Source organism: Corythoichthys intestinalis, unplaced genomic scaffold (genome assembly GCF_030265065.1).
Source record: "Corythoichthys intestinalis isolate RoL2023-P3 unplaced genomic scaffold, ASM3026506v1 HiC_scaffold_23, whole genome shotgun sequence".
NCBI lineage: Eukaryota > Metazoa > Chordata > Actinopteri > Syngnathiformes > Syngnathidae > Corythoichthys > Corythoichthys intestinalis.
In genome coordinates this window covers 11,450,629-11,475,436 of record NW_026651592.1, presented here as the reverse complement: position 1 = coordinate 11,475,436, position 24,808 = coordinate 11,450,629, and the positions used below count along the sequence as shown (strand labels likewise).

The 24,808-nt window shown below is 41.2% G+C and overlaps 1 protein-coding gene across 1 annotated transcript in view; it reads right to left on the bottom strand.

Annotated features, from left to right (window-relative positions):
* Positions 1-23,960, bottom strand: part of LOC130911185 (polypeptide N-acetylgalactosaminyltransferase 17-like) — a 28,017-nt gene extending 4,057 nt beyond the window's left edge. Inside the window, exons 1-11 of the mRNA XM_057828982.1 lie at positions 23,767-23,960; positions 23,401-23,696; positions 19,396-19,579; positions 19,005-19,171; positions 6,969-7,143; positions 6,648-6,845; positions 6,464-6,581; positions 3,287-3,472; positions 3,092-3,229; positions 2,927-3,022; positions 65-226 (exon numbers count right to left, since the gene is read on the bottom strand). Coding sequence (XP_057684965.1) covers positions 65-226; positions 2,927-3,022; positions 3,092-3,229; positions 3,287-3,472; positions 6,464-6,581; positions 6,648-6,845; positions 6,969-7,143; positions 19,005-19,171; positions 19,396-19,579; positions 23,401-23,665 — 1,689 coding nt within the window. The 5' untranslated portion in view covers positions 23,666-23,696; positions 23,767-23,960. The remainder of the gene's footprint in view (positions 1-64; positions 227-2,926; positions 3,023-3,091; positions 3,230-3,286; positions 3,473-6,463; positions 6,582-6,647; positions 6,846-6,968; positions 7,144-19,004; positions 19,172-19,395; positions 19,580-23,400; positions 23,697-23,766) is intronic.
* Between the last annotated feature and the right edge of the window lie 848 nt (positions 23,961-24,808).

Genomic DNA, 24,808 nt, shown 5'->3' with positions numbered 1-24,808 from the left:
TTGACTATATTTATTAAATTTCAGCATTCCTGGCATTTTTTTTTTTCCTCTTCTCCGGCTTCACCTGAGTGAAAATCCACTTGACGGCTAGTTGGTCATTGTCTGCGTCACAGTCCAGGAGTTGCGGTAACGCCGAGTCAGGATCATCCGCCACGCAGCGAGTGTCCGCTCCGGTGCTGCCCAGAGGCCCCAGGAACAGATGGCCTTCTTTGGTGTAACGTCCCAACTGGAAGAAGACATGCCAATTTTACTTGGTCTATTCATTTCTATTCTTGTAACTATTTGGAGAAGTTGGAGCTTTCCTCCCAAGGTTTTTGCAAGCAGATAACATACAGTGCTGGCTTAAAGTATTGGCACCCCTGCAATTCTGTCAGATAATGCTCAATTTCTCCCAAAAATGATTGCAATTACAAATGCTTTGGTAGTAATATCTTAATTTATTTTGCTAGCAATGAAAAAAATAAAAAATGGGGAAAAAATTATTATCATTTCACACAAAACTCCAAAAATGGGCCTGACAAAAGTATTGGCACCCTTTGAAAAATCATGTGATGCTTCTCTAGTTTGTGTAATTAACAGCACCTGCTACTTACCTGTGATACATAACAGGTGGTGGCAATAACTAAATCACACTTGCAGCCAGTTAAAATGGATTAAAGTTGACTCAACCTCTGTCCTGTGTCCTTGTGTGTACCACATTGAGCAGGGAGAAAAGAAAAGACCAAAGAACTGTCTGAGGACTTGAGAAGCAAAATTGTGAGGAAGCATGGGAAATCTCAAGGCTACAAGTCCATCTCCAAAAACCTGATTGCTCCTGTGTCTACCGTGCGCAGTGTCATCAATAAGTGTAAAGCCCACGGCACTTTGGCTAACCTCCCTAGAGCTGGACGGAGAAGAACAATTGACGAGAGATTTCAACGAAAGATCGTGCGGATAAAGAATCTCGGCTAACATCCGAACAAGTTCAAGCTGTCCTGCAGTCCAAGGGTACAACAGTGTAGGGTTGTCCCGATCCGATATTTGGATTGGATCGAACGCCGATATGCACAACAAAATGCGCATCGGTAGCGGATCGGCTGACATAGAAAAATTCCGATCCAGACTCCCGATCCAGGTTTTTTGGGCAAAATCCGGTCCGGGTTTTCCAGTGCACCGATTTACATAATCCATTCCAGTTTTTGCTTTCGTTTCCCTAAAACCCGGTCCGCATTTTACGGCACACCTTCAGCACATTAGCATTACCGTCACCCAATTTACCTCCGTGGCATCTCCAACATTATGACTGCAATGTAAATTTAAAGTGAATTGGTAAAAATGTCAGCTGTCACCTGAGCATCTTGAAATGCTTGTCTTTGTCAAAAAAAAAATCTCCCCATCATGCTGGGACTGCATCCAGGGCAAACAGCTGAAGGGAGTGTGTAGAATAGATGGAGATGGAGCAACAAAGTGGGGAGAAGATTGGGGAGAAGAATCCATTTTTGGTTTAAAATAGTATTATTTGCACGATTTTTTTAAAGCCTTAGTACAGTTGTTCAAGAGCAGAGAACTGATGCTGAGTTAATAGTTTATTTTCCACTGAGGTTGTTTGTGTGTTTTGCTTTTTTAAGACAGTTTACAATATTATTTGCACGTTTTACTGACTGAATATGCCATTTCTGTTTGTTACTTATAATGTTTTGTGTTTATCGCTGAATAAACAGGTCAGTTTCTTGTTACCAACCATTGTGTGTTATTCAACCTCGCCTAATTCGGCTGGCTAGTTGTTATCAAGACTACTAAAACCCTTTTCAACATGAGTCTGACAACTAAGTAAGGAGGCCAAATAACTTTAAACTTTAATTTATGCTCAGATAGGCCGGTATCGGCCAGTATCAGTATCGGATCTGAAGTGCAAAAAACTATCGGTATCGGATTGGAAGTGCAAAAACCTGGATCGGGACATCCCTACAACAGTGTCGACCTGTACTATCCGTCGGCGTCTGAATGAAAGGGGACTCCATGGTAGGATACCCAAGAAGACCCCATTTCTGACCCAGAGACATAAAAAAGCCAGGCTGGAGTTTGCCAAAACTTACCTGGGAAAGCCAAATACGTTTTGGAAGAATGACAAAAGTAGAGGTTTTTGGGAAAAGGCATCAACATAAAGCTTACAGGGGGAAAAAACGAGGCCTGTCAAACATGGAGGAGGTTCCCTCATGTTTTGGGGTTGCTTTGCTGCCTCTGGCACTGGAGTGCTTGACCGTGTGCATGGCATTATGAAGTCTGAAGTCTACCAACAAATTTGCAGAATAATGAAGGGCCCAGTGTGAGAAAGCTGAGTCTCCCTCAGAGGTCATGGGTCTTCCAGCAGAACCATGACCCAAAACACACTTCAAAAAGCACTAGAAAATGGTTTGAGAGAAAGCACTGGAGACTTCGAAAGTGGCCAGCAATGAGTCCAGACCTGAATCCCATAGAACACCTGTGGAGAGATCTGAAAATGGCAGTTTGGAGAAGGCACCGTTAAAATCTCAGAGACCTGGAGCAGTTGGCCAAAGAAGAATGGTCTAAAATTCCAGCTGAGCATTGTAAGATACTCATTGATGGATACCGGAAGCGGTTGTTCGCAGTTATTTTTGCTCAAGGTTGTGCTACCAAGTATTAGGCTGATGGTGCCAATATTTTTGTCCGGCCCATTTTGTGTAAAATGATAATGATTTCATTTTTTTTTTCATACTCTTTTGTGTTTCTACATTGCAAGCAAAATAAATGAAGATATTACTACCAAAGTATTTGTAATTGCAATTGTTTTCTGGGAGAAATTGAGCATTTTCTGACAGAATTGCAGGGGTGCAAATACTTTTGGCCAGCACTGTACAACATCTGCCAGTAATGCTGCATATCAGTACAGTATTGAGAGTCAAAAAATGGTCTCGATCCTAACTACCTGAGGACCCCATCCATGGCAGGGGTGCAAGGTGACCGTGTGGTTTTCCTTCATACCCTGGTCTAAACAAAGGTGGCTCACTTTGGAGTTGCGAATCTAAAACAGCAAGCAAACAAAATCGTTTTGGATTTTCAACCAAAGAGATGTAAAGTCTGTCACCGTCACCTCGCCGTAGTAGAGCGTATTGTCATACGTCCTCATCTCGGGGTAAACGTTGTCCAGGTACCACTGGAAGTTTTTACACTGCAAACTTTTCCTGAGCTCCGTCCTCTCCGAGACGTCTCCAAAGTCAATGCCGTGATTCTGCAACCGTGGTAGTTAAGTTCTTTATCGTAACGAGACGGCAGATGTTAGTGTCACCTCCATGGGGATGTTCCAGGCAAGGTAGACGTTGGACTTGAAGCGGTCCATCCAAACCTCGGCCACCCGCAGGGCGTTGCGGCGCATGTGGAAGGCGATGTTGCTGTGGTAGGGCTTCTTCACGCGGGCGATGTGAGCCACGCGGGAGCACGGCAACACCTCCATGCTGCCACCGCACGTCCACACCTGAAGTGGTACAGGTATTAGAGGGGTGTCAAACTCATCTTTGTCGCGGGCCACCTTGTAGTTATGATTTCATTTGGACAGTCTGCCAAGTTTTAGTGTTGTTTTGGGCAGTCCTTCTAATTTTTGTCTTAGTCTTTTGGACGAAAATACTGATTCGTCTTCTTCATATTTTAATCATTTCAAAATGTGTTTGTCTTCGTCTAGTTTTAGTCGACGAACTCTCAGACAAGTTTCGTCTAGTTTTAGTCGACAGTTACTCAAAATGTTTTCGTTTTAGGCCAAAAATAATTAAAGGTTTCCAACAATTTTGGATGACCACAGACAGACGAGCACATATTGGAGTGTCTACAAGCCCAACGCCAACTTTGCAGCCAAGGCAGTCAAGTAATTTTCAGACTAGGCCTGTCGCGATAACAAATTTATGCGATATGCGATACTATTGCGCCCCTCCCCAATTTTTTAAATACCAATTTACAATAACACAGTGAGAATACAGTATATATTTATTGATCAAGTACACCCATTTAAACGCGATAAATATTTACTCTTAAATTCAAAAATTCTTTTTAAGAAATTACAACTAAAAACAATAGATTATGCCTCTTAAGTAAAAGGCAACAATATTAATACCACACAGAAACACAGAATAAATTAAATGTGTTTTTCAAGAAAAATAAATAAAATTGCACTTAATAACTTAATCATTTAGGCAAATGAAAACTTTTCCCCTCATAGCTTCTGCTATGGTGTTCCATACGGATGCAACGATACAGTTAAGTTCGTTACGATTTTCTATATGGGGGACACGATATTCGATTCGATTCGATTCAATACATTTAATGCTCTGAAAAGTAAATAACAATTGTATTTTTTGTTTCGTTTTTTTTTTTTTTTTTTCTGCTAATGAGCAGAAATGAAATTGCCATCATATAAGCACGCATTTCAGTGCATAATATTCATGTGCTTACTTTTTACTGATCTGAAGAATAACATGTATTATTATTATTATTATGAGACAGACATCCTATTTCCGAATCCATCTGTGTCACGTACTGAATTAACAATATTTGCAGCATTATCTACAGTCACTGGTATGGATTGATTTGGCCTTCTTAACTTCCATTCAGTCATGGCAGTTAATTCATTGATGTAGTACATGGACTACGTGTCCCATAATCACTCTGGGCTCACCAATGGCATGGGACGTAGCACATCTAGTTTGCTATTTCATGATATCTATTGTGTGCACGCATTAAAAAAGTTAGTAAACGCCACAGAAGTCATGTCTGCTCATTACTGCACAACACCAGCATATGACAATCGACTTTCATAAAAAGGACGAGTTTGAAGCACAGCGCTCTTAATTTGTCACTAAATGTTTATCATGTCTGTTGTCAAAGCGTGGTTGTTCGTAGCAGCCAAGTCGGGAACAATGTTTTGGCTTACTTCGTTGTAAATATCCGGTGTTGTGCCGAAAAATAGCCGCCCCGAGGGAAATGTCACCCCTGACGGGAGTGCCCACACGTCAACAACACCGGCACGCCGGAGATGGTCCGCAGTCAATCCAGAGCACTGACGCGGCCGGTATATGTTGAACAATAGGCTATAATGGGAACGATTGGCTCCGGTGCTATTTTTTGCCGGACCCAGAACGAAGATGCATTTTGCGCAGTTGGTAACAAGGAATCCGAACTTCTAACAGCACGTCAGCCGCACGCGCGCACGCACGCGATGCGATAAAATCGCAGCGGAAAAATTACTGCCTTCATTTTTATTGTGCGATAAATGGAATTATTGCATATTGCGACAGGCTTATTTCAGACTATTAGGCGCACCTGACTATAAGCGCCACCCACCAAATTTGACACGAAAACGGCATTTGTTCATAGATAAGCCCCACTGGACTATAAACCGCAGCTGTCCTCACTGTATTATGGGATATTTACACCAAAATATATTAACCGGTAACACCTTATTTGACAGCGGCATCATAAGATTTTCATGAGACCCAACGAACCACCATGAAGCTCTAAACCAATCGGCTGCAAAGCTTCATTACTTCAAGAAGCTTTGTTTGACCATCACTGCTCCCTTGGGGGAGGCAGTCACCCTCTGCTGCCACCTGCTGTCAACAAAGTTGTCGTCCAACATGCCTCCTAGCATGCGTTGCAGCACCACAAATATAAAAATCAAAATTCACGTTCTGTGCTAATTTTTTCTTTAGTTACTGTTCCAGCTGTTTCATTAATTGCTAGTTATGGTTTTTAGTAACACTTTACCCGACAATTGTGCCACAAGACTGTAACGGTGTAGCGGTACACAAAAATCTCGGTTTGGTACGTACCTCGGTTATGAAGTCACGGTTCGGTTCATTTTCGGTTCAGTAAGGCAACAAATGCAAAATATAAATGTGCTAGTTGTTTATACACACAGTATATACAGTGTGACTGACTGAGCTTGTGGACAGGTGTATTTTATACTGATATTGAGTTAAAACAGGTGCCATTAATACAGGTAACGAGTGGAGCCTCGTTAGACCTCGTTAGAAGAAGTTTGACAGCCAGAAATCTTGCTTGTTTGTAGATGACCAAATACTTATTTTTCACTCTAATATGGAAATAAATTCTTTAAAAATCAAACAATGTGATTTTCAGTTTTTTTTCTCCACATTTTCTCTCTCATGGTTAAGGTTTATCCATGTTGACAATTACAGGCCTTTCTAATCTTTTCAAGTAGGAGAACTTGCACAATTGGTGGTTGACTAAATACTTATTTGCCCCACTGTATTTTCTTTGAATGTTATTTTAGCGAGAAAAATAAAGTTGACGCACATGACTGACTTTTGTGGGCCGCACTTAATGATGTTGGCCCGCAAGCCCTGAGTTTGATGGCTCTGAGGTATTAGTTCTGAAGTTGATCGTAATGCAAAATACAATGTCTAACCCCTTTAATCACATGATTCACATTTTTCTGGTAGCCACGTCCACTTACCCTTATGCCAAGTTCGATGTTCTCGCCCCCGTAGACGTCCATGCCAGGGTCCAGAAGGCCCAACTCGCCAAAAAAGACCCGATCGGCAACGAAGGAACATCCGATCATGGCGGGACTCCTGTCACATGACCAAAACACATCTCATTTGCTGCCATCGATGACGACGGACGTCAAATCCGTTTACCTGATGGGCGCCGTCACATCACCTTCGTCCCACCAGCGCTTGGGCGGGCTTATGTACATGCACCACAGCTCCCAATTGTATCCATGGCCTGAGTTCTCGTAACGCTCCACCTCAAAGGTGTCGTGCTTGATGTTGTCGATGGACGGAAGGATGATCCGGCGGCGGTCCTCCTTGATTCGGGTCAGGACTGGCTCGGCCCTAAATAGAGAAGGCCTTTATTTTGTACTTTATTTTGCAATTCGAAACACTTAATCACTCATCGTTGGCTCCCATTGATGCAAAGAGATGTAAGATACTGCACTGAAATCGAAAAAGCCTCACCAGAAGGGCGTAAACTCCACGTGGGCGTCAAAAAATCCCGTCACCTCGGCGGTGGCAGCCTTCCAGCCCTCGATCCGGGCCCGTATCAGACCTTCTCGCTTCTGGTTTCGGACAATCTTGACGAGTCCGGGGTAGCGCTTCTTCAAGTAGTTCTCCAGCGGTCCTTTCAGCTGCTCTACAATACAACAACAACAATGTCGTCACTTTTTTGGTCATGCATAAATTTAAATTGCAATTATGGCCAATTATTAAGAAAATAAATAAAGTGCATATAATATTTATAAACAAAGGATTATAGTAATAAATAACCCTAACCCTAAATATAATGATATATTAATTTAAATAAATAATTATAAATGCAAAGTTTACAGTGCTGGCCAAGTAATCGGCACTCCTGCAATTCTTTCAGATAATGCTCAATTTCTCCCAGAAAATGATTGCAATTACAAATGCTTTGGTAATAATATCTTCATTCATTTTGCTTGCAATGAAAAAACACAAAAGAGAATGGGAAAAAAATTACATCATTATCACTTTACACAAAACTTCAAAAATGGGCCGGACAAAAGTATTGGCACCCTCAGCCAAATACTTGGACAAAATAACTGCGAACAACTGCTTCCGGTATCCATCAATGAGTTTCTTACAAAGCTCTGCTGGAATTTTAGACCATTCTTCTTTGGCTAATTGCTCCAGGTCTCTGAGATTTGAAGGGTGCCTTCTCCAAACTGCCATTTTCAGATGTCTCCACACGTGTTCTATGGGATTCAGGTCTAGACTCATTGCTGGCCACTTTAGAAATCCATAGTGCTTTTTCTCAAATCATTTCTAGTGCTTTTTGAAGTGCGTTTTGGGTCATTGTCCTGCTGGAAGACACATGACCTCTGAGGGAGACCCAGCTTTCTCACACTGGGCCCAACATTATGCTGCAAAATCTGTTGGTAGTCTTCAGATTTCATAATGCCATGCACGCGGTCAAGCAGTCCAGTGCCAGAGGCTGCAAAGCAACCCCAAAACATCAGGGAACCTCCTCCATGTTTGACTGTGGGGACCGTGTTCTTTTCTTTGAAGGCCTCGGTTTTTTTCCTGTAAACTATGTTGATGTCTTCTCCCAGAAAGCTCAACTTTTGTGTCATCTGACCAGAGAACATTCTTCCAAAACATTTTTGGCTTTCTCAGGTAAGTGTTGGCAAATTCCAGCCTAGCTTTTTTATGTCTCTCGGTCAGAAGTGGGATCTTCCTGGGTATCGTACCATAGAGTCCCTTTTCATTCAGACGCCGACGGATAGTACGGGTTGACAGTGTCGTACCCCCGGACTGTGGGACAGCTTGAATTTGCACAATCTTTAGTTGAAATCTCTCGTCAATTTTTTCTTTTCCGTCAACATCTAGGGAGATTGGCCACAGTGCCGTGGGCTTTACACTTATTGATGACACTGCGCACGGTAGACACAGGAACATTCAGGTCTTTAGAGATGGACGTGTAGCCTTGAGATTACCCATGCTTCCTCACAATTTTGCTTCTCAAGTCCTCAGACAGTTCTTTGGTCTTCTTTCTTTTCTCCATGCTCAATGTGGTTCACACAAGCACACAGCACAGCGGTTGAGTCAACTTTAATCCATTTTAACTGGCTGCAAGTGTGAATTTGTTCTTGCCACCACCTGTTATGTGCCACAGGTAAGTAACAGATGCTGTTAATTACACAAATTACAGAAGCATCACATGAATTTTCAAAGGGTGCCAATACTTTGTCTGGCCCATTTTTGGAGTTTTGTGTAAAATGATCATTATTCATTTTTTTCCCCCATTCTCTTTTGTGTTTTTTCATTGCAAGCAAAATCAATGAAGAAATTACTATCAAAACATTGCAATCATTTTCTGGGAGAAATTGTGCATTATCTGTTAGAATTGCAGGGGTGCCAATACTTTTGGCCAGCAGTGTATGCTTGCTCTATGCTAGTTAGCTAGTTAAGCTAGGTTCAGATCACAGGTCTTATTGCACAAATCCGATTTTTTTCGTGTTTTTTCGACTCGAGTGAGGCATTAACTTGACGGTCTGAACGTGAAAGTTGCATTGAAGTGGACCATTTCAAATCCGATCAGGATCACTTTCGTATGTGGTTTGAATCCGATCTGGGCTGTCGAGTCTCCCAAATCGGAATTCATGCAGCAATTACGTCAGGCGGGACGGCAAGAGAGAAGAGGCGTGCTTGACCACAGTCATAAAAACATAAAACGAAGAAAAGGATAAGCCTGATAATGCTCAATTTTCTTTCTGTGCGCCAAATGACCAATATTTCAGTATTGCTTACATGGCCGAGTTGGGGCAAACTGACGCACATACGTAAGGCCTATGTGCGTGTGACATGCACGCAGAGTGCGTGTGTGCATTCTATCATTCCATATTAACTTTGAATACAAAACTAAACAGGGATTATTAATGTCTAATGTTTGTGTCCTCTTTTTGGAAATCAAAATATGGGCACCCTGGAATGACATACAGCCAGCATGTGTAGTTATTTGTTTTAATGCTTCTGCGCATGCGGGTCAGTTTGCTCAGCATGTGTCGGACTGCAAATTAATGCGCATGCGTAATACTTGAAAGGGCTCATGGACAAAGGCAGTCTGACGCCAACAAAACAGATATGACCAAAAACCGAGGATTTAGTGAACCCTGACCTATAGGCTCTAGAAAGGCACAATTGTTGTCTTTTACTAAAATATGTTATTAGGAAGACATAAAATATTGCCATTGATTTAAAAATCTATAATATTTGTTACACGTTTTGACCTACGGAGGGTGCCATGTTTTATGCAATGAAGGATCAGGGCGATGACGTAATTTACTTGCTATTTGCAGGCATGAAAATGGGTCAGGGGTTAAAAAGGTGAGAAGGGTGTGGAGGAAATATGTTCCGGCGTTCTGCCAAAATGTCTTCCGTCGGCGAAACGTCCTACATGAGGCGAATTTGACAATTTTAATTTTTCACATAAGGCTTAATATTCGAGTTAGCGGGGGTTTAATTAGTTGAAGGGGTTGATTTCAACCACCATTGACTAGCGCTAGCTTAGCCACTCAGGAGCCCTGAAACTAACAAATAACTGGCAAACTGCACAGAATTTGTTCAAATCAACTCCAACGACTAATTAAACCCCGGCTAACTCAAAGATTAAGCCTAATGTAAAAAATTCTGAACTTCCCCTTTAAGATAAAGACCATTGAATATGGCCATTAAAATGTTGTCTATAAAAGTTTTAGAGCAATAAAACAAACAACAAAAATGAATGAAATGAACAAGAATCCTTCAAAGTATTTCATAATGGGTCCAAATTATTTTTCGAATAGACTATAGCACCTTAGAGACAGCTGTTTGCTTTGCTTAGCCAAAACTACAGCTGAGGAGGCAAGATGGATATTTAGAATTTCTTTAAACCTAAGCTTTCAAAACCTTCAACAACAACTGAGCTTGAACCGAGGATTGAGCACGAGCAGTACCAAAAAGTCCTGGCTGTCTTGTTACCTGTTGTGCTGTAATTCCAAGTGGTGCTTGAATTGGATGCTTTTAGCAGTCAACAGTCTTTTTGAGCCAGCGCAAAGTTCGCAGCGAACGGAGATATTTTTGTGATCTTTACTGGACAAAAATGTGACGTAACGGCTGTGTTTCCAGTGTGCAAATGCAGCCGTTTGTGGTATATCTCCTGCCTATTTCATTGCATCCTGGCGATGTAGCAAGGCTATGTTGTTTTGGCCGCAAACTCCCAGCATTCACGGCTCATGCATCATGGTAATACACGTGACCTGTTTTTATTTCCATCCCCGATTAGAAAATGTGAAATGTGATGTCACTCCCATGACTACAGTATTCTTCATTCTACATACATTATGGGGCAATAACAAAATAGTAACGCACAGGCATCAAGGAAATTAACTTGAATCTAGGCATGTGCCGGTATGATATTTTGACGGTACGATAACCGTGAGCAAAAATACCGCGGTTTCACGGTATCACGGTATTTCAATTATAGCTCAAAAAAATGTTGAGATGTATGGGTTGAAAAGAATAACTTTTTTCCATTGAACAGGATTTTTTTTTTCAGACCATAGTTGCAAATTGGAACATGAATATATTGTTAAAATAAATAAATTATCAATAAAAAAATATTTTAAATAAAATTAAACTAAATATAACTTATAGACTATACTCACAGCCACAGCTCAAGTTGCTCAAGATTAGAGCAAGAACAAAATAATTTCTATAAAAAAGTAAAAACACTTCTGAATATATTTTTTTTTAATTTATACTGCATTACTTTTTTTTTTTTTTGGGTGGAAAAGCTGAAGTGAAGTTTCGCCATTTTCAGCCACTTTGTCAACTCTAGTCTACATGATGTCATGCCTTTGTGTTAAAAAGAACATAAAGAATTCATAAGTTAGTTAAAAATGTATAAGTTAGTTAAAATGTCAACATTGTTATGGAAAAGTTTTATCTAAAAACAAAAAACAAAAACAAACAAAAAAAACATTGGGAGTGAGACCTCACCTTGATCCAGCGAACATGGATTTGTGCTTAGGGCAAGGTCATCTTTCGCAATTAGCGATCTTTGACGCTATCACTTTTTACCCTTCATTCAGGCGAATCAAGCTTGTTTTCTCACTCTGCGGCTGTCACACTCAACGAAGTTGCTCTCCCAGCTAAGCCTAGGCTAACATTCATCTTTGTAAGCTTTTAGTTAGTTTGTATATTGAATTTGAAAGGAAAATGTGTGTATTGTTTTTGGCGAACTTTTTCCATGGTGCTAATCTGTTGAAGCTACTCACATGGAAAAATCTAATTGTACAACATTTTAAATGTATTCATTTTGTATATTACACTTACCACGATCTGAGAGCTCAATAAATTGAAGAACAGTACGCCTTATGTTTGGAGTATTTGTTTTTGGGTTAGCTGGATGGCTAGCCGATAGCAGCACTTTCACACACAGCAACAAACGGGAGGGGGTGAGCGCTGCTGCGCCAAGCCGCTTCTGGGTGCATTTTTGACACAAGAAAAATAGCGAATACCGTACTACGGTCTGATGGAAAATTTTAGTGGTTTTGAAACCGCGACGTTTTCACACCACGGTAAACTGTGAAACCGGTAACCGGCACATGCCTACTTGAATCAAATTACTGATTTAGAAAAATGAACGCGTTAGATTGCTCTATACTGAAAGAAAGTAATCAGATTACAGTTAAGCATTACTCACATACCGCATTACTGACAACACTGCTTTTATAGTACCGTTAAATACACAAGCTTGACGCTAACTTAACGGGAGCTATTTTTTTCACCGGAGATTTGGCTAGCTCTGGCAGTGTTCAACGCAAGCTGCAACGAACGGCAGTAACTTTGTCATACTGCACAATATGAAAACGATTGAAACCATTACTCACCAAATTCAATAAGCTGGCAAATGCATTCATCTAAAAAAAAAAAATTGGGAGTGAGACCTCTCCTCGTCCAGCGAACGTGAATTTGTGCTTAGGACAAGATCATCTGTCGCATTTAGCGATCTTTGACGCTCCCTTTTTTCCTCCCCTGCATTCAAACTTGTTTCCCTCTCAGCGGCTGTGATTAACCTCAATGAAATTGCTCTCCTAGCTAAGCCTTGCCTATCATTCGTCTTTGTAAGTTTTTCGTAACTTTGTGTATTGAATTTGAAAGGAAAATGTGTGCTTTGTTTTTGGCAAACTTTTTCATGAAGCTAAACTGTTGAAGCTACTCACACGTGGAAAAATACGATTGTACACCGTTTTAACTGTATTAATTTGGTATATTTCAGTTACCACGATTTGAGAGATCAATAAATTGAAGAAAAGTACGCCTTGTGTTTGGAGTGTTTGTTTTTGGGTTTGCTGGAATAGCGTGACTCACACACGCAGCATCAAACAGGGGAAGGGGTAAGCGCTGCCGCGCCAAGCCACTTCTGGCTGCATTTTTGACACATGAAAAATAGCGAATACGTACTACTGTATGACGGAAAATTTTAGTGGTTTTGTAACCGCGACGTTTTCATAGCATGGTAAACCGTGAAGGTAACCGGCACATGCCTACACCCCCCTCCACCCCCCTTAAAATTTTTCTCCTCGGCTCTACGCGATTCACGTAGGTCATCCTTTTTGACTTCAAAACGGCGAATTTCGCCGAAAGGTGAGAGATTTTCATGCCTGTATTTGTGTCTTTATGGAGTCTTTTATTACCATCGTCTCAAAATACTTTTTGCAAGTGTTTTCCCTCTCATACTTGAAAGCATTGTGTTTTCTTGTGGTAGCGTTAAAGCGGATTGTTGATCTGTTGACCACATTATTCACATTATTCGCCTTGTGTAGACGTTTCGCCAATGTAGTACATTTTGGCAGAACACCGTTTTTTTTTTCTACTCCCGTCTTGTCTCATCCCGTCTTTCCTGTTCATTTTGCTTTTGCTGCTTGTTTTGTGAAATATCGACAATGCTGTCATTCTCATTAATGTTCCTATCACATTCAAATTGAAAGAGTTGTACAGATGACATGTTTATGTCGCTAGAGTCATACTCTGGAAGCCCGGCAGTGTAACCATTTGATGTCACCGGCCTGCGACATCAAGAACAATGGCGACCTACAAGTTAAAAAAAATTTACAAATTGTATAGAAAAATAAAAATAAATTTAAAAAAAACATCAAGCGGGGTTTCAATATCAAATTATTTTAACACATACTAATGTTTATCTTTTAAGAACTACAAGCCTTTCTATCCGATGATCCCTTTAAAAAAAAAAAAACAGTGCTACTTCGGGCTGTAATAGGTGTGTATTTCTGGTTTTAGTCACTTTAATTTCATTAACTTAGTTTAATAACATTGTATTGTAAATGTATTTACACGCCAGCGGGTAAAAGCCAATGTTTATTCTTGAGTCTCCTTTTATCCTGGTTGCTTCCCTTTTCTTTTCTTTTTGCCTCCTCGGACAAAACTTTTTGTCTCTTTTGGTGCGCTGCCATCTTTGCTGAAAGCATTTGCATCGACTTCCATCTTAAGCATGAATAAAATTCTCTCACACGTCTTTATAACGAATGGGGAAAGGGAGAAGTATGCCGTAAAGCAGTCAGCACATTTTTAGTCTTTTTGTTTGCCATTTTAGTTAATTAGTGCCAGTGAAAGTGATATATAAGTTATAAGATATACTAGCTGTTGTCTGTCCCTTTAAGTCCAAGTGAAATCCCGTTTGGAGTCTAAACATCAACACTACGCCTTTTGATCTGGGAATCAACATGTCAGATGCTTCCTGCTTGCCTAAAAAGCTCGCACGCACAAACTTCCCTTTCTTTTCACGTGTGTGTCTCGAAGAGGAAACATTTCTAATTACTAAACATTCGCTCCATTGTAACAGAATTATCGGCAAGAGTTTCAGTTACTTTGCTTACTTTGCTGTGACTAGAGATGTTACAATATATTGAAAAGGTGATACAACGCAGTAATTTGTAGCCAGAAATCTTTTCGATATGCTCCCACCAAGAATCCATAAACAGTATCATTTTAAAAATGTGTCACTGTTGAAAAAAAAAAAAAAAAAAAAGAAACCAACAGGTTGCTAACAAAATCTTCCATTAGAATAGTGCTAGCTCACTGGCTGCCATTGACAACGCTAGACATTCAGTTCATTTTGTCTTGACTGGACATACAGTGGGGCAAATAAGTATTTAGTCAACCACCAATTGTGCAGGTTCTCCTACTTGAAAAGATTAGAGAGTCACGTCTGGGTGAGGGTTGTCGTGTTTTGGTATATTCTCTTCCTGCTTTATTCTGTAGCCTCAGTTGCCACGTTTACATGGAGCCAAATATTTCAATTACAATCGGAATATTTGTTCAAACCGAATAAATGTGTTCCATATAAACACCTCATTCGGAATGAACAGGCCCAAACCGAATGGAATTTCATTCCGATTCACAGGGGTGGAATATTCCTTTTCCCAAACCGATTAGAAGTAAAATTATATCATGTAAACAGGGAAGCGGAATGGTGTCTGGTTGCGTTCTTTCTGCACATGCTCCGTACTGACGTGGTGACGTCACTCGGTGACGTAAGTAACGTCACTTGCAACATGGCTTCCAAGCACACGCACAGCGCACCCACACAACTTTTTAAATGAACGGCGTATCATTCTGAAGTTTTGTTTCCACTCGAAAAGTTAAAACAGCAGCTGATCTGACGATCGATCTCCATGTTTTGCAACGTGACGCTTTGTTTTGATTAATCTGCGCATGTCAGACGGCAGTTGTCAAACGTCCTTTCGGAATAAAGGCAGACACATGTAAACGCTGGATCGGAATAGATGAAGTGACATGTAAACAGCTGATCTGAAATTTCCATTCGGAATGATTTGAATCGGTATAAAAGTCAGCATGAAAACGTGGCTATTGTCCTTTTTCCACCACTCACCCTTCCTGCAGTCTCACCTGCCTCTGATTATGATTACCTATTGTTCCCACCTGTGCCCCATTCCTCATGTGCTTAAATTGTTTGTCTCTCCCTTGTCTCGTGCCAAAGTGTCTTCGCCCTTCGTTGCCACCAAAGCCAGACCATGGGCCAAGATACAGTATTCTAAGTTGTAAGGTGCTCATAGTATTTTGCCATAGCTCTTTGTTATTTCGTGCCTCATGCATAGCCCTTCGTTGTAGTTGTAAACTCCAGTGCCTTTTGCCTGGCTCTCTTATTTCTCGTTTGTATCATTTTATTTTATAGCTCGTTATTCCCGCCTTCTGGAGCGCCCTCAGTTTGTTCCTCCTTCTTATTGTTTGTGTTAAATAAAAGACTGAACTGAATTCTGCACGAGAGTCCGCTCCGTTCCATCCAAGTGTGACAAGAGAGGCCTGTAATTGTCAACATGGGTAAACCTCAACCATGAAAGACAGAATGTGGGGAAAAAACAGAAAATCACATTGTTTGATTTTTAAAGAATTTATTTCTAAATTAGAGTGGAAAATAAGTATTTGGTCACCTACAAAAAAAGCAAGATTTCTGGCTGTCAAAGAGGTCTAACTTCTGCTAACGAGGTCTAACGAGGCTCCACTCGTTACCTGTTTTAATGGCACCTGTTTTAACTCATTATCGGTATAAAAGACACTTGTCCACAACCTCAGTCAGTCACAATCCAAACTCCACAATGGCCAAGACCAAAGAGCTGTCGAAGGACACCAGAGACAAAACTGTAGACCTGCACCAAGCTGGGAAGACTGAATCTGCAATAGGTAAAACGCTGAGTGTAAAGAAATCCACTGTGGGAGCAATATTAGAAAATGGAAGACATAAAAGACCAAAAATAATCTCCCTCGATCTGGGGCTCAATGCAAGATCTCACCCCGTGGCGTCAAAATGATAACAAGAACGGTGAGCAAAAATCCCAGAACCACACGGTGGGGGCCTAGTGAAATACCTACAGAGAGCTGGGACCACAGTAACAAAGGCTACTATCAGTAGCACAATGCGCCGCCAGGGACTCAGATCCTGCACTGCCAGACCTGTCCCCCTGCTGAAGCCAGTACACGTCCAGGCCCGTCTGCGGTTCGCTAGGGAGCATTTAGATGATCCAGAAGAGGACTGGGAGAATGTGTTATGGTCAGATGAACCAAAAATAGAACTTTTTGGTAGAAACACAGGTTCTCGTGTTTGGAGGAGCAAGAATACTGAATTGCATCCGAAGAACACCGTACCCACTGTGAAGCATGGGGGTGGAAACATCATGCTTTGGGGCTGCTTTTCTGCAAAGGGACAAGGACGACTGATCTGTGTAAAGGAAAGAATGAATGGGGCCATGTATCGAGAGATTTTGAGTGAAAATTTCCTTCCATCAGCAAGGGCATAGAAGATGAGACGTGGGTGGGTCTTTCAGCATGACAACGATCCCAAACACACAGCCAGGGCAACAAAGGAGTGGCTTCGTAAGAAGCATTTCAAGGTCCTGGAGTGGCCTAGCCAGTCTCCAGATCTCAACCCCATAGAAAATCTGTGGAGGGAGTTGAAAGGCCGTGTTGCCCAACGACAGCCCCAAAACATCACTGCTTTTGAGGAGATCTGCATGGAGGAATAGGCCAAAATAGCAACAGTGTGTGAAAAGCTTGTGAAGAGTTACAGAAAACATTTGGCCTCCGTTATTGCCAACAAAAGGTACTGTACATAACAAAGTACCGGTATTGAGATTAAGTTTTGGTATTGACCAAATACTTATTTCGCACCATGATTTGAAAATAAATTCTTTAAAAATCAAACAATGTGATTTTCTGGTTTTTTTTCCACATTCTGTCTCTCACGGTTGAGGTTTATCCATGTTGACAATTACAGGCCTCGCTAATATTTTCAAGTGGGAGAACTTGCACAATTAGTGGTTGACTAAATACTTTTTTGCCCCACTGTAGATTTAAGTTAACTTTTGCCGATTTAGGAGCATTTTAGATTTTTTTCAGCTTGTGCGCAGTATTTTTGAACAAAACAAGAGCACAGAGCAAAGAGCTCTGGAGATATGAAAAGCTTAGACAGGAAATATGACGAAGCATATGTAGCATTTAGCTTTTGGCTTTGACTTTTAGTACAGTGGGAGACAAGGAAAGACCAGACTGTTTACTTTCACAGCGGACAGCAGAAATTATTTTTTTCAGCGAGTGCAAAATATTGCCAACAATCCTCCTGCTGTGTTAGTGTTACATCAGTAAACCAGCGAGCACTGTCAGCATCATATAAAGTGGCATACCAAGCTGCTCAGTGCAAAATAATAATAAAATAAAAACTGTCCCTCTGTTCAATGACACTGTCCTTTTTGTTGAATTATTTTTTGTTTTTTCGGTCTAATTGTTCGACATATTGTCCCAATGAGTTAACGTTGCTAATCAATTTTAATTTATTATTATTTATTGATTTTATTAATTTTTATTTTTCAGCATCAAACGGTCAAAAAATGTATCTTGGGTGTATTTTTACAGAATGTTTTTTTTTTTAAACACTTTATTGTAAGTTGACCTATATTACTTTTTTCTTTAATATTACAAAGAACACAATGTATGTTATGCAGAGTTGTACTTATAATAATAAGAATTTTAAATACAAATGATACAACAGTATATTTACAGTGGCGTCAGAGAGTTGGGGGGGCCTGGAACGTTTACGTCTTCCTGGGAGGGCGTAACAGAAAATAATTGAGAAGCATTGCACTATGTGAAGTTTAAAAGTTTTTTGGGACAATTGGCTCTAACCCAATTCTTTACCCTAATTTACCCTTTACCCTGAATCAACCGTTAAAAGTTGTTAAAATTGCTCCCATTAATGCATTAGTTCCCTTCTGTCTACTTTTGACATGTGGAAGCTTTAAAACTGTTTCATCATTTAAAGATAGATTCAAGATTTTGCCGATTTAGGAGTATTTTCGATAAAAAGTTACATAAGTTCGCTAGGAAGGTTCTCTACAACAGAGCCTTCCTAAGAAGTCTACTGCTTTAAGATGGCGGCTGTTTACTAACGCATCTAGTTTTTTATTATATATGTTGCCAATGCCGCCGTGTCTGTCATTTGCATCTAGTTATGTATATATGTGATATCTACCGAAGCATCATGTGGGCGTAGTTTGTAGGCTATCGGCTACAGTCAGGTATTATTGGAGCCACCTAGCATCACGTTTGCTCGGCATCACACCTTTTTTGCCTCTTCCCCACTCCTGCTCTGCTCTGTGGTCTTGGTGAGTCCGTCTCCCTCAGACTTTTCTCGCGTCATTCTAGTAAGTAACGCATAGTAACGCACGCCTTTCCATCCTCAGTAATGGTAACGGCGTTGCCAAGATGAGAAGAGTAATTAATTTGATTACTCACTACTGAAAAAAATAACGCCGTTAGTAACGCCGTTATATTCTAAAGCCGTTATTAACACCACTGGTTAAAGGAGGAAGACATGGAAAACAAGCTGGATAGGGGCTCTCGAGGACCAGACTTGGGCACCCCTGATCTACGGTCAAAGGTCGTACTGTACGGTCGTACCGTCATCGCTGTGATCGTCCACCAGGATGATTTCCTTGAGTAGGTGAGCTGGCGTGTGATTGACGGCAGAGTGAACCGAGCGTAGGATGACAGACAGGGCCTCATTGACGAAGATGAAGACCAGCGCCATCTGGGGAAGATCCCGGGGGTGGACGACATCTCGGCACCTGTATGTTCAAGCAATGTACTCTAAGTTTCACGCTCAGTTTATACAGTATAAAAGTATGACATATGACACACTCTGGAGGCAATATGTGTAATACAAAGAATATTAAATTTTGTGGTGTTATTTTCAACATGATTTATAATTAAACTCTCACCTCACAAACTTTCACTTCAAGTTTTGCATATACGATATTTTAGCATGATTGACAAAAGTAGGTGCACTGACCCGCTGGGTCTATGGTCAGGGATGTTCCGGTCCAGAGAGATGGTGTCGCTAAGGTAAGCATTGTAGCCATATTTCTCCCTCAGGTATTTGGCATCACTCTCCTCACCCGGGGACAACGTGGCAGGAAGGCCGCCAGCCCCCCGGCCCCCGAAGCCCTCCACAAGGCCCAGAGATTTGGACAATCCTCAACAAGAATCAACAAATCATATAGTAACAACAACGAAAATTTACACTATTATAAAAATGGGAACACTGTAATTTACACATGAAAAACGATATAGCTTATGTCACCGTAAATTTTCTGAAAAACTTCACAGATTTAAAAAAAAAAAAAAAAAAAAAAATGCCTTTTTTACAGAAAATCATTTTGTTTTCGCTTTCTATTTTCCAGTTTACAGTATATGGCTCATTGACTCCAATTCATTAGGAAATTCATCCATTCCATTTGAACTGGGGGGATTGCTGCCAATCCCTCCCACTTCAAATGGAATTGGACATCTAAAGCAAGGGCGTAGGTTTGCATAGGGATGGTAGGGACTACCAACTTTTCAGGATGCTCAAATTGTCCCCACCAACTTTTAAGCAACCTTATTTGCATTATATAATGACTTCAGTTATATAGGTCATTTAGATTGTCTTCCCATATGTTGTAAAGATAGAATTGACCCTTACCATTATTAAGTGAATTATAGTATAATTATGTTCAGACTTACATCAATCCGTTTTCACTTGCTGAATGTGCCCCCCCCCCCCCCCCCCGAAATACAACATGCTGTCTCCTCCGCCCCCTTCGAAGATGAGGATATCAGAAGTTTTACTGTACGTACTGTAAAAACGTCAATGTTGTGTAGGTGGGGAACACCACTAATTTTGCTATGAAAAGTCCGACCTGCGTCAGAGTTAGTGTAACATTAATCTGTGCGAATTTCTCTAACTCGAGGGGGAAGTTGCGTTGAGAGAAATATCCTCCTGGATGTTTTCTACTGTTCACGTTAATTAAACTGTAAGAAATGTAGTGAACCAAGGTTTACCTCCTACTCCCCAGTTTTTATTTTTATTTTATTCATGTGGTCTTAAAGCAGCCCAATGGAGCTTTCATTTTTTGTTGAGTTTGGCTGTGCTTGTGGACAAAATCAGTTGTGTTTTACCTGAAGGGAGGCTCCATTTTTATTTATTTTTGTTATTTCGTGACTACCTGACTAAGAGTTTTTTTGTTGTAGTTGTTCAATTTAATGTATTTAGACGGACAATTCTATGTGGTATTAAGACAAATGTTTAATTTTTTGCATTCGTGGATACTTAAGAGATGATTAACAAGTTTGTATCTGTTGTGTGTGCTAATATAATTTGTGTTCAAATAATGCAATTGAAATTTGCTAATAAATTTGCCATCCATGAAGGCCGGTTGATGGGTGCGCGGGTGGCCCGGGGGACCACCCTGGATCCCGGGGGGATAGCTCCATTGATGGGCTGCGGGAGGAGGGATGGGCTGCGCTGAACCGCCCCCGGGCTGGCTGGGTGGGTGAGATTGCTGGCCGGTGCCGAGATTGGTGATGTGGCGGCGTAGGGTCGGTCGCCAAAGGGCTTACACTCACAAGTGATTCACATGATTACTGGGTTCTAGATCACAGAGCTGATTTGTGTACACTCTACCCCTTTCAATCACTTAGGTTATAGATTCCCCCACCCCCGTCCCCCTCTTTCCCTGGTCAAAAGGCCCCCCACATGGTGTCAACCGGAAATACATCTAGCTGTCGATAGCACCAACACATTAGTAATAAGTGTATACGTTCAATGTATTTCTTGCTGTAGTTTGTGTTTCTTTTCTTTTTTCTCTTGTGTTTCTTTTCTGCTGTTCCCCCATAACCCCTTAGTGTTTGCTGCTTTGTCATAATAAACGAGGTATGTTGAATGATCACAATGGGAGTATGTTAGACTCTCAATGTGAAACATTAAAACTGTTCAGACCATCCAGGCACTTAGGTTTCCATTCTCCGTGTCAAACAGCTGAACAGGACAGGTTTTAAAAAAAGAAAGAAAGAAAGAAAGAAAGAAAGAAAGAAAGAAAGAAAGAAAGAAAGAAAGAAAGAAATTTGCTAATAAAATCCAGACATTTATTCTGGAAGTTTTCAAAAAATGTTTCTTTAGTAGTTTTTGAAAACAAAGGTTTGAATCAAATGGTGTATCACCTGAACCAATGTATATGCACTGCAAAAACCCACCTCCTTCAAACTGAACCCCCCCCCCCCCCACCACCACCAAAAAAAAGAAAAAAAAAACCCTTAAATTCTCTTGCCTTGTTTTCAGTGATTTCTTGGAATAAGAAAAAATAGCTAGCAGGCAATAAGTTTAACACTTATTTTAAGCAAAACGTTTGTATATTTAATCTAAAAATAACTTTTATGTCAGAAATATTCTTAGTTTAAGAATAGATATTTTCAAAACATTATTTGAAAACGTTTCTTCTTGATATAGGTGAAAAATTACCGACTTTTAGATGTATGGGCTTAGTAAGAAGAAATAGTAATATTTACTAAAAGTAAGTGGAAGAATTTGACGCATTAGTCTGTTACAGTCCCGGATCTAGGTTTACCCACCAGAGTGGGCACTAAGAAATCTTGAGGGGGCACCCCCAATGCAGGCTTTTTTTTTACCCTCTGCATTTCTCCGGGCTTGGCATCGGCGCAAGTAGGACACTGGCTTGTGTCCCGTTGAGGCTGCATTAATTTTTGGGGGGTTTATTTGTTTTTTCATTCATCTATTTACTTATTCTCGCAGTCGGCGTGATGTCATGATGACGTCATCTCACATAGCAACGTGTTGCCATTTTGAGATGGGGGCACGCACAGGTAAACATCCGTAGACAAACGTCTGAAATTCATATATTTCAGCTGTGTTTTGCGTCTTTTTTTCATAAAAACGTCTTAAACATGACTTATTATTTTCACGAGTCACTGCCGACAGACGCGAGGAGGCGATACAACTTGAAATGAGCGTGTATTGGCCTGAAAATCTGCCCATAAAAAGTCACAGCTGATAGCTGGATAAACAATCCAAAGGAATCGCCTGCAGTGGAGTTCGGAAACATCTACAACTACCTCATAAAGTCACCCAGAAAATTGACCTTTATCAATTACGTGGAATATACAGTATGTTTTATTGTGTTATGTATAAATTAGGCATAAGGTGTACATTTAACAAAACAAAATAATTACTGGGGAAAAGCAGGTGCTTGCAGATTTGCATTTGGGATGAAATGCATAACTGATGCTACTACAATATAATGATATACTGGCAAGCGGGGTGGCCAGTGGGGTGGCCAACACATTTATAGGGGGCACCACTGCTGCGAGAATGTGTCAGGAGGAGAGAGAGAAAGCGCGCGGATAACAAATGAGGTTGGAAAAACAGCTTGCTTGGGTGATTGCTTGTTCGGTGTGGTTGCGGCCAACAGTAACCGTTAATCCTGCAATAAAAAAGTAGGTGAGACCAACTCTCAGTGCATTCTCTATATCCAGTGTGATGCTACAATAGATATTCCCGACATTTTGATTGGGTTGGCACGACTCACGTCTGGGTGGGCCGTGCCCACCCCGGCCCCCCCATACATCCGGCCCCGGTCTGTTAACTAGCCTTTAACACTCAAAACAAGATCGAGGAAATGATTCAACTAGATTTAAGAAAAAATATCAGATTAAGACGTTACACTGAAACTTTGCAATGTGGAGGTTAGTACAGTATAAATCAATACAGATTTATTTTGCATTAATCATTTAGCCTCTCAATTAATTGGGTGCTTATTAGTGAGAAATGTAGCCCTGGTCGCCGTTCACCCAATCTGTTAGGTCTTATTAATGTCAAGTCCCAGCAAAAAGTGTACATGGAGGTTATGATGTTATATCGTCCCTATACCAATATTGAGACCAAACCTACGCTCTTGGTCTAAAGCCGTTAATAGTACAAAAACATGATCATTCACCGCCCACTCTCAATGAGTTTCTATACCGTTCAATTGCCGGTAAACGACGTCCTCCAGCGAGCTGAGCCTGTTGAGCAACACTTGGTGGCTAACAGCGGCGGTTCCGTTGGCCCGGTTTGGCCTGCCGCGCTCGGCGTCGGCGTCCGCTGCAACGACCGGAACCCCCGGAGGAGCGACGGCCCGGAGTGCCGGAGCTGTGCGCGTGCAGCGGCTCCACAGCGTCATGATTCCGGCCACCGCGAGCACGTTGAGCACCAACAGAAGCCTCCATCTTCTCAACGTCAAAGCCATGGACTGCCAGGGTGGGTTCGAAACACGAGAACTGCGGGGATACAAGAGGATCACCAGCTCCATCTACTCTGGTTCATCGCTGCATCCTCCGCGATTCTCACCGGGGCGACGTCGGCGAGGCGTCCCGCGAAGGAGAGCTCTCAGGCGGATAGAAGATGTCGTCTCCTCCGTAGCGAGAGCACCGGCACCATTTTTGTGTTCATGTTCGAGTTCCCTTGATTCGCCGTCTGCAGTGATAATGATGATTATAAATGCGCGTGCACACGAGCAGCTTCCGTGCACGACGGGACTGAGCGGACTGCAACACATGCGCGTGACGATATAGCTATGATTTTGAATTACATCTGTTTGAAAAAAAAACGCGAATTACTATACAGATATTACTACATATTTTATACAATGAAAGTTGAGCATGCTTGTTGTAGATAAAATAGCTAACATTGACGGCGCTACAAATCCGGTTGTAATTCTTCTTCTTTTTTTTAAAATGTATACTTATTTATATTAATGACACGTTCATACACATAAAAAACAAGGACGACAATTATTTTCGGACTCAGTATACATTTTAAAAAGGTAAATGTTTTTAACATTTTTTCAAAGAGGGAATACCCATAGGCAGAGTTTGACTTTTGGGGCAGGGGTTGGCACAACATGTTGATGAACCCGAAACGCAGTTTCAGCAATAAAATTATCTTCCAAGAATAATTATAATCAGAATTTGAAAATGAGCGTTTTTTGTTTCCCATCATTTTTTAGGGGAATTCTAAACCAGGCTGCTTTATACTTTTCGCCAAGATCATCATCCACTGAATATGGTACGCCCGCCGGTGTTAACAGGTGTTCAGTCAAAATTTTCACACCATCAGAAATTGTGACTTTAACTCATTCACTTCCAGCCATTTTCACCGGTGAAACCCCCTTCGCTCCCGGCCGTTTTACTGGATTTTGACCAGGGGTGAAAGTGGGCGGGAACGGCCAGGAACGCAGTCCCGGTATAAGATTCAGGGCTGGAACGCAGTTCCGGTATAAGAATCAGGGCCAGAACACAGTTCCGGTATAAGAATCACGGCCGGAACGTTGTTCCGGTATACGGTGCATTGATTCCGAAAATATGACGGCAACAGTCAAAACGCTATGTAA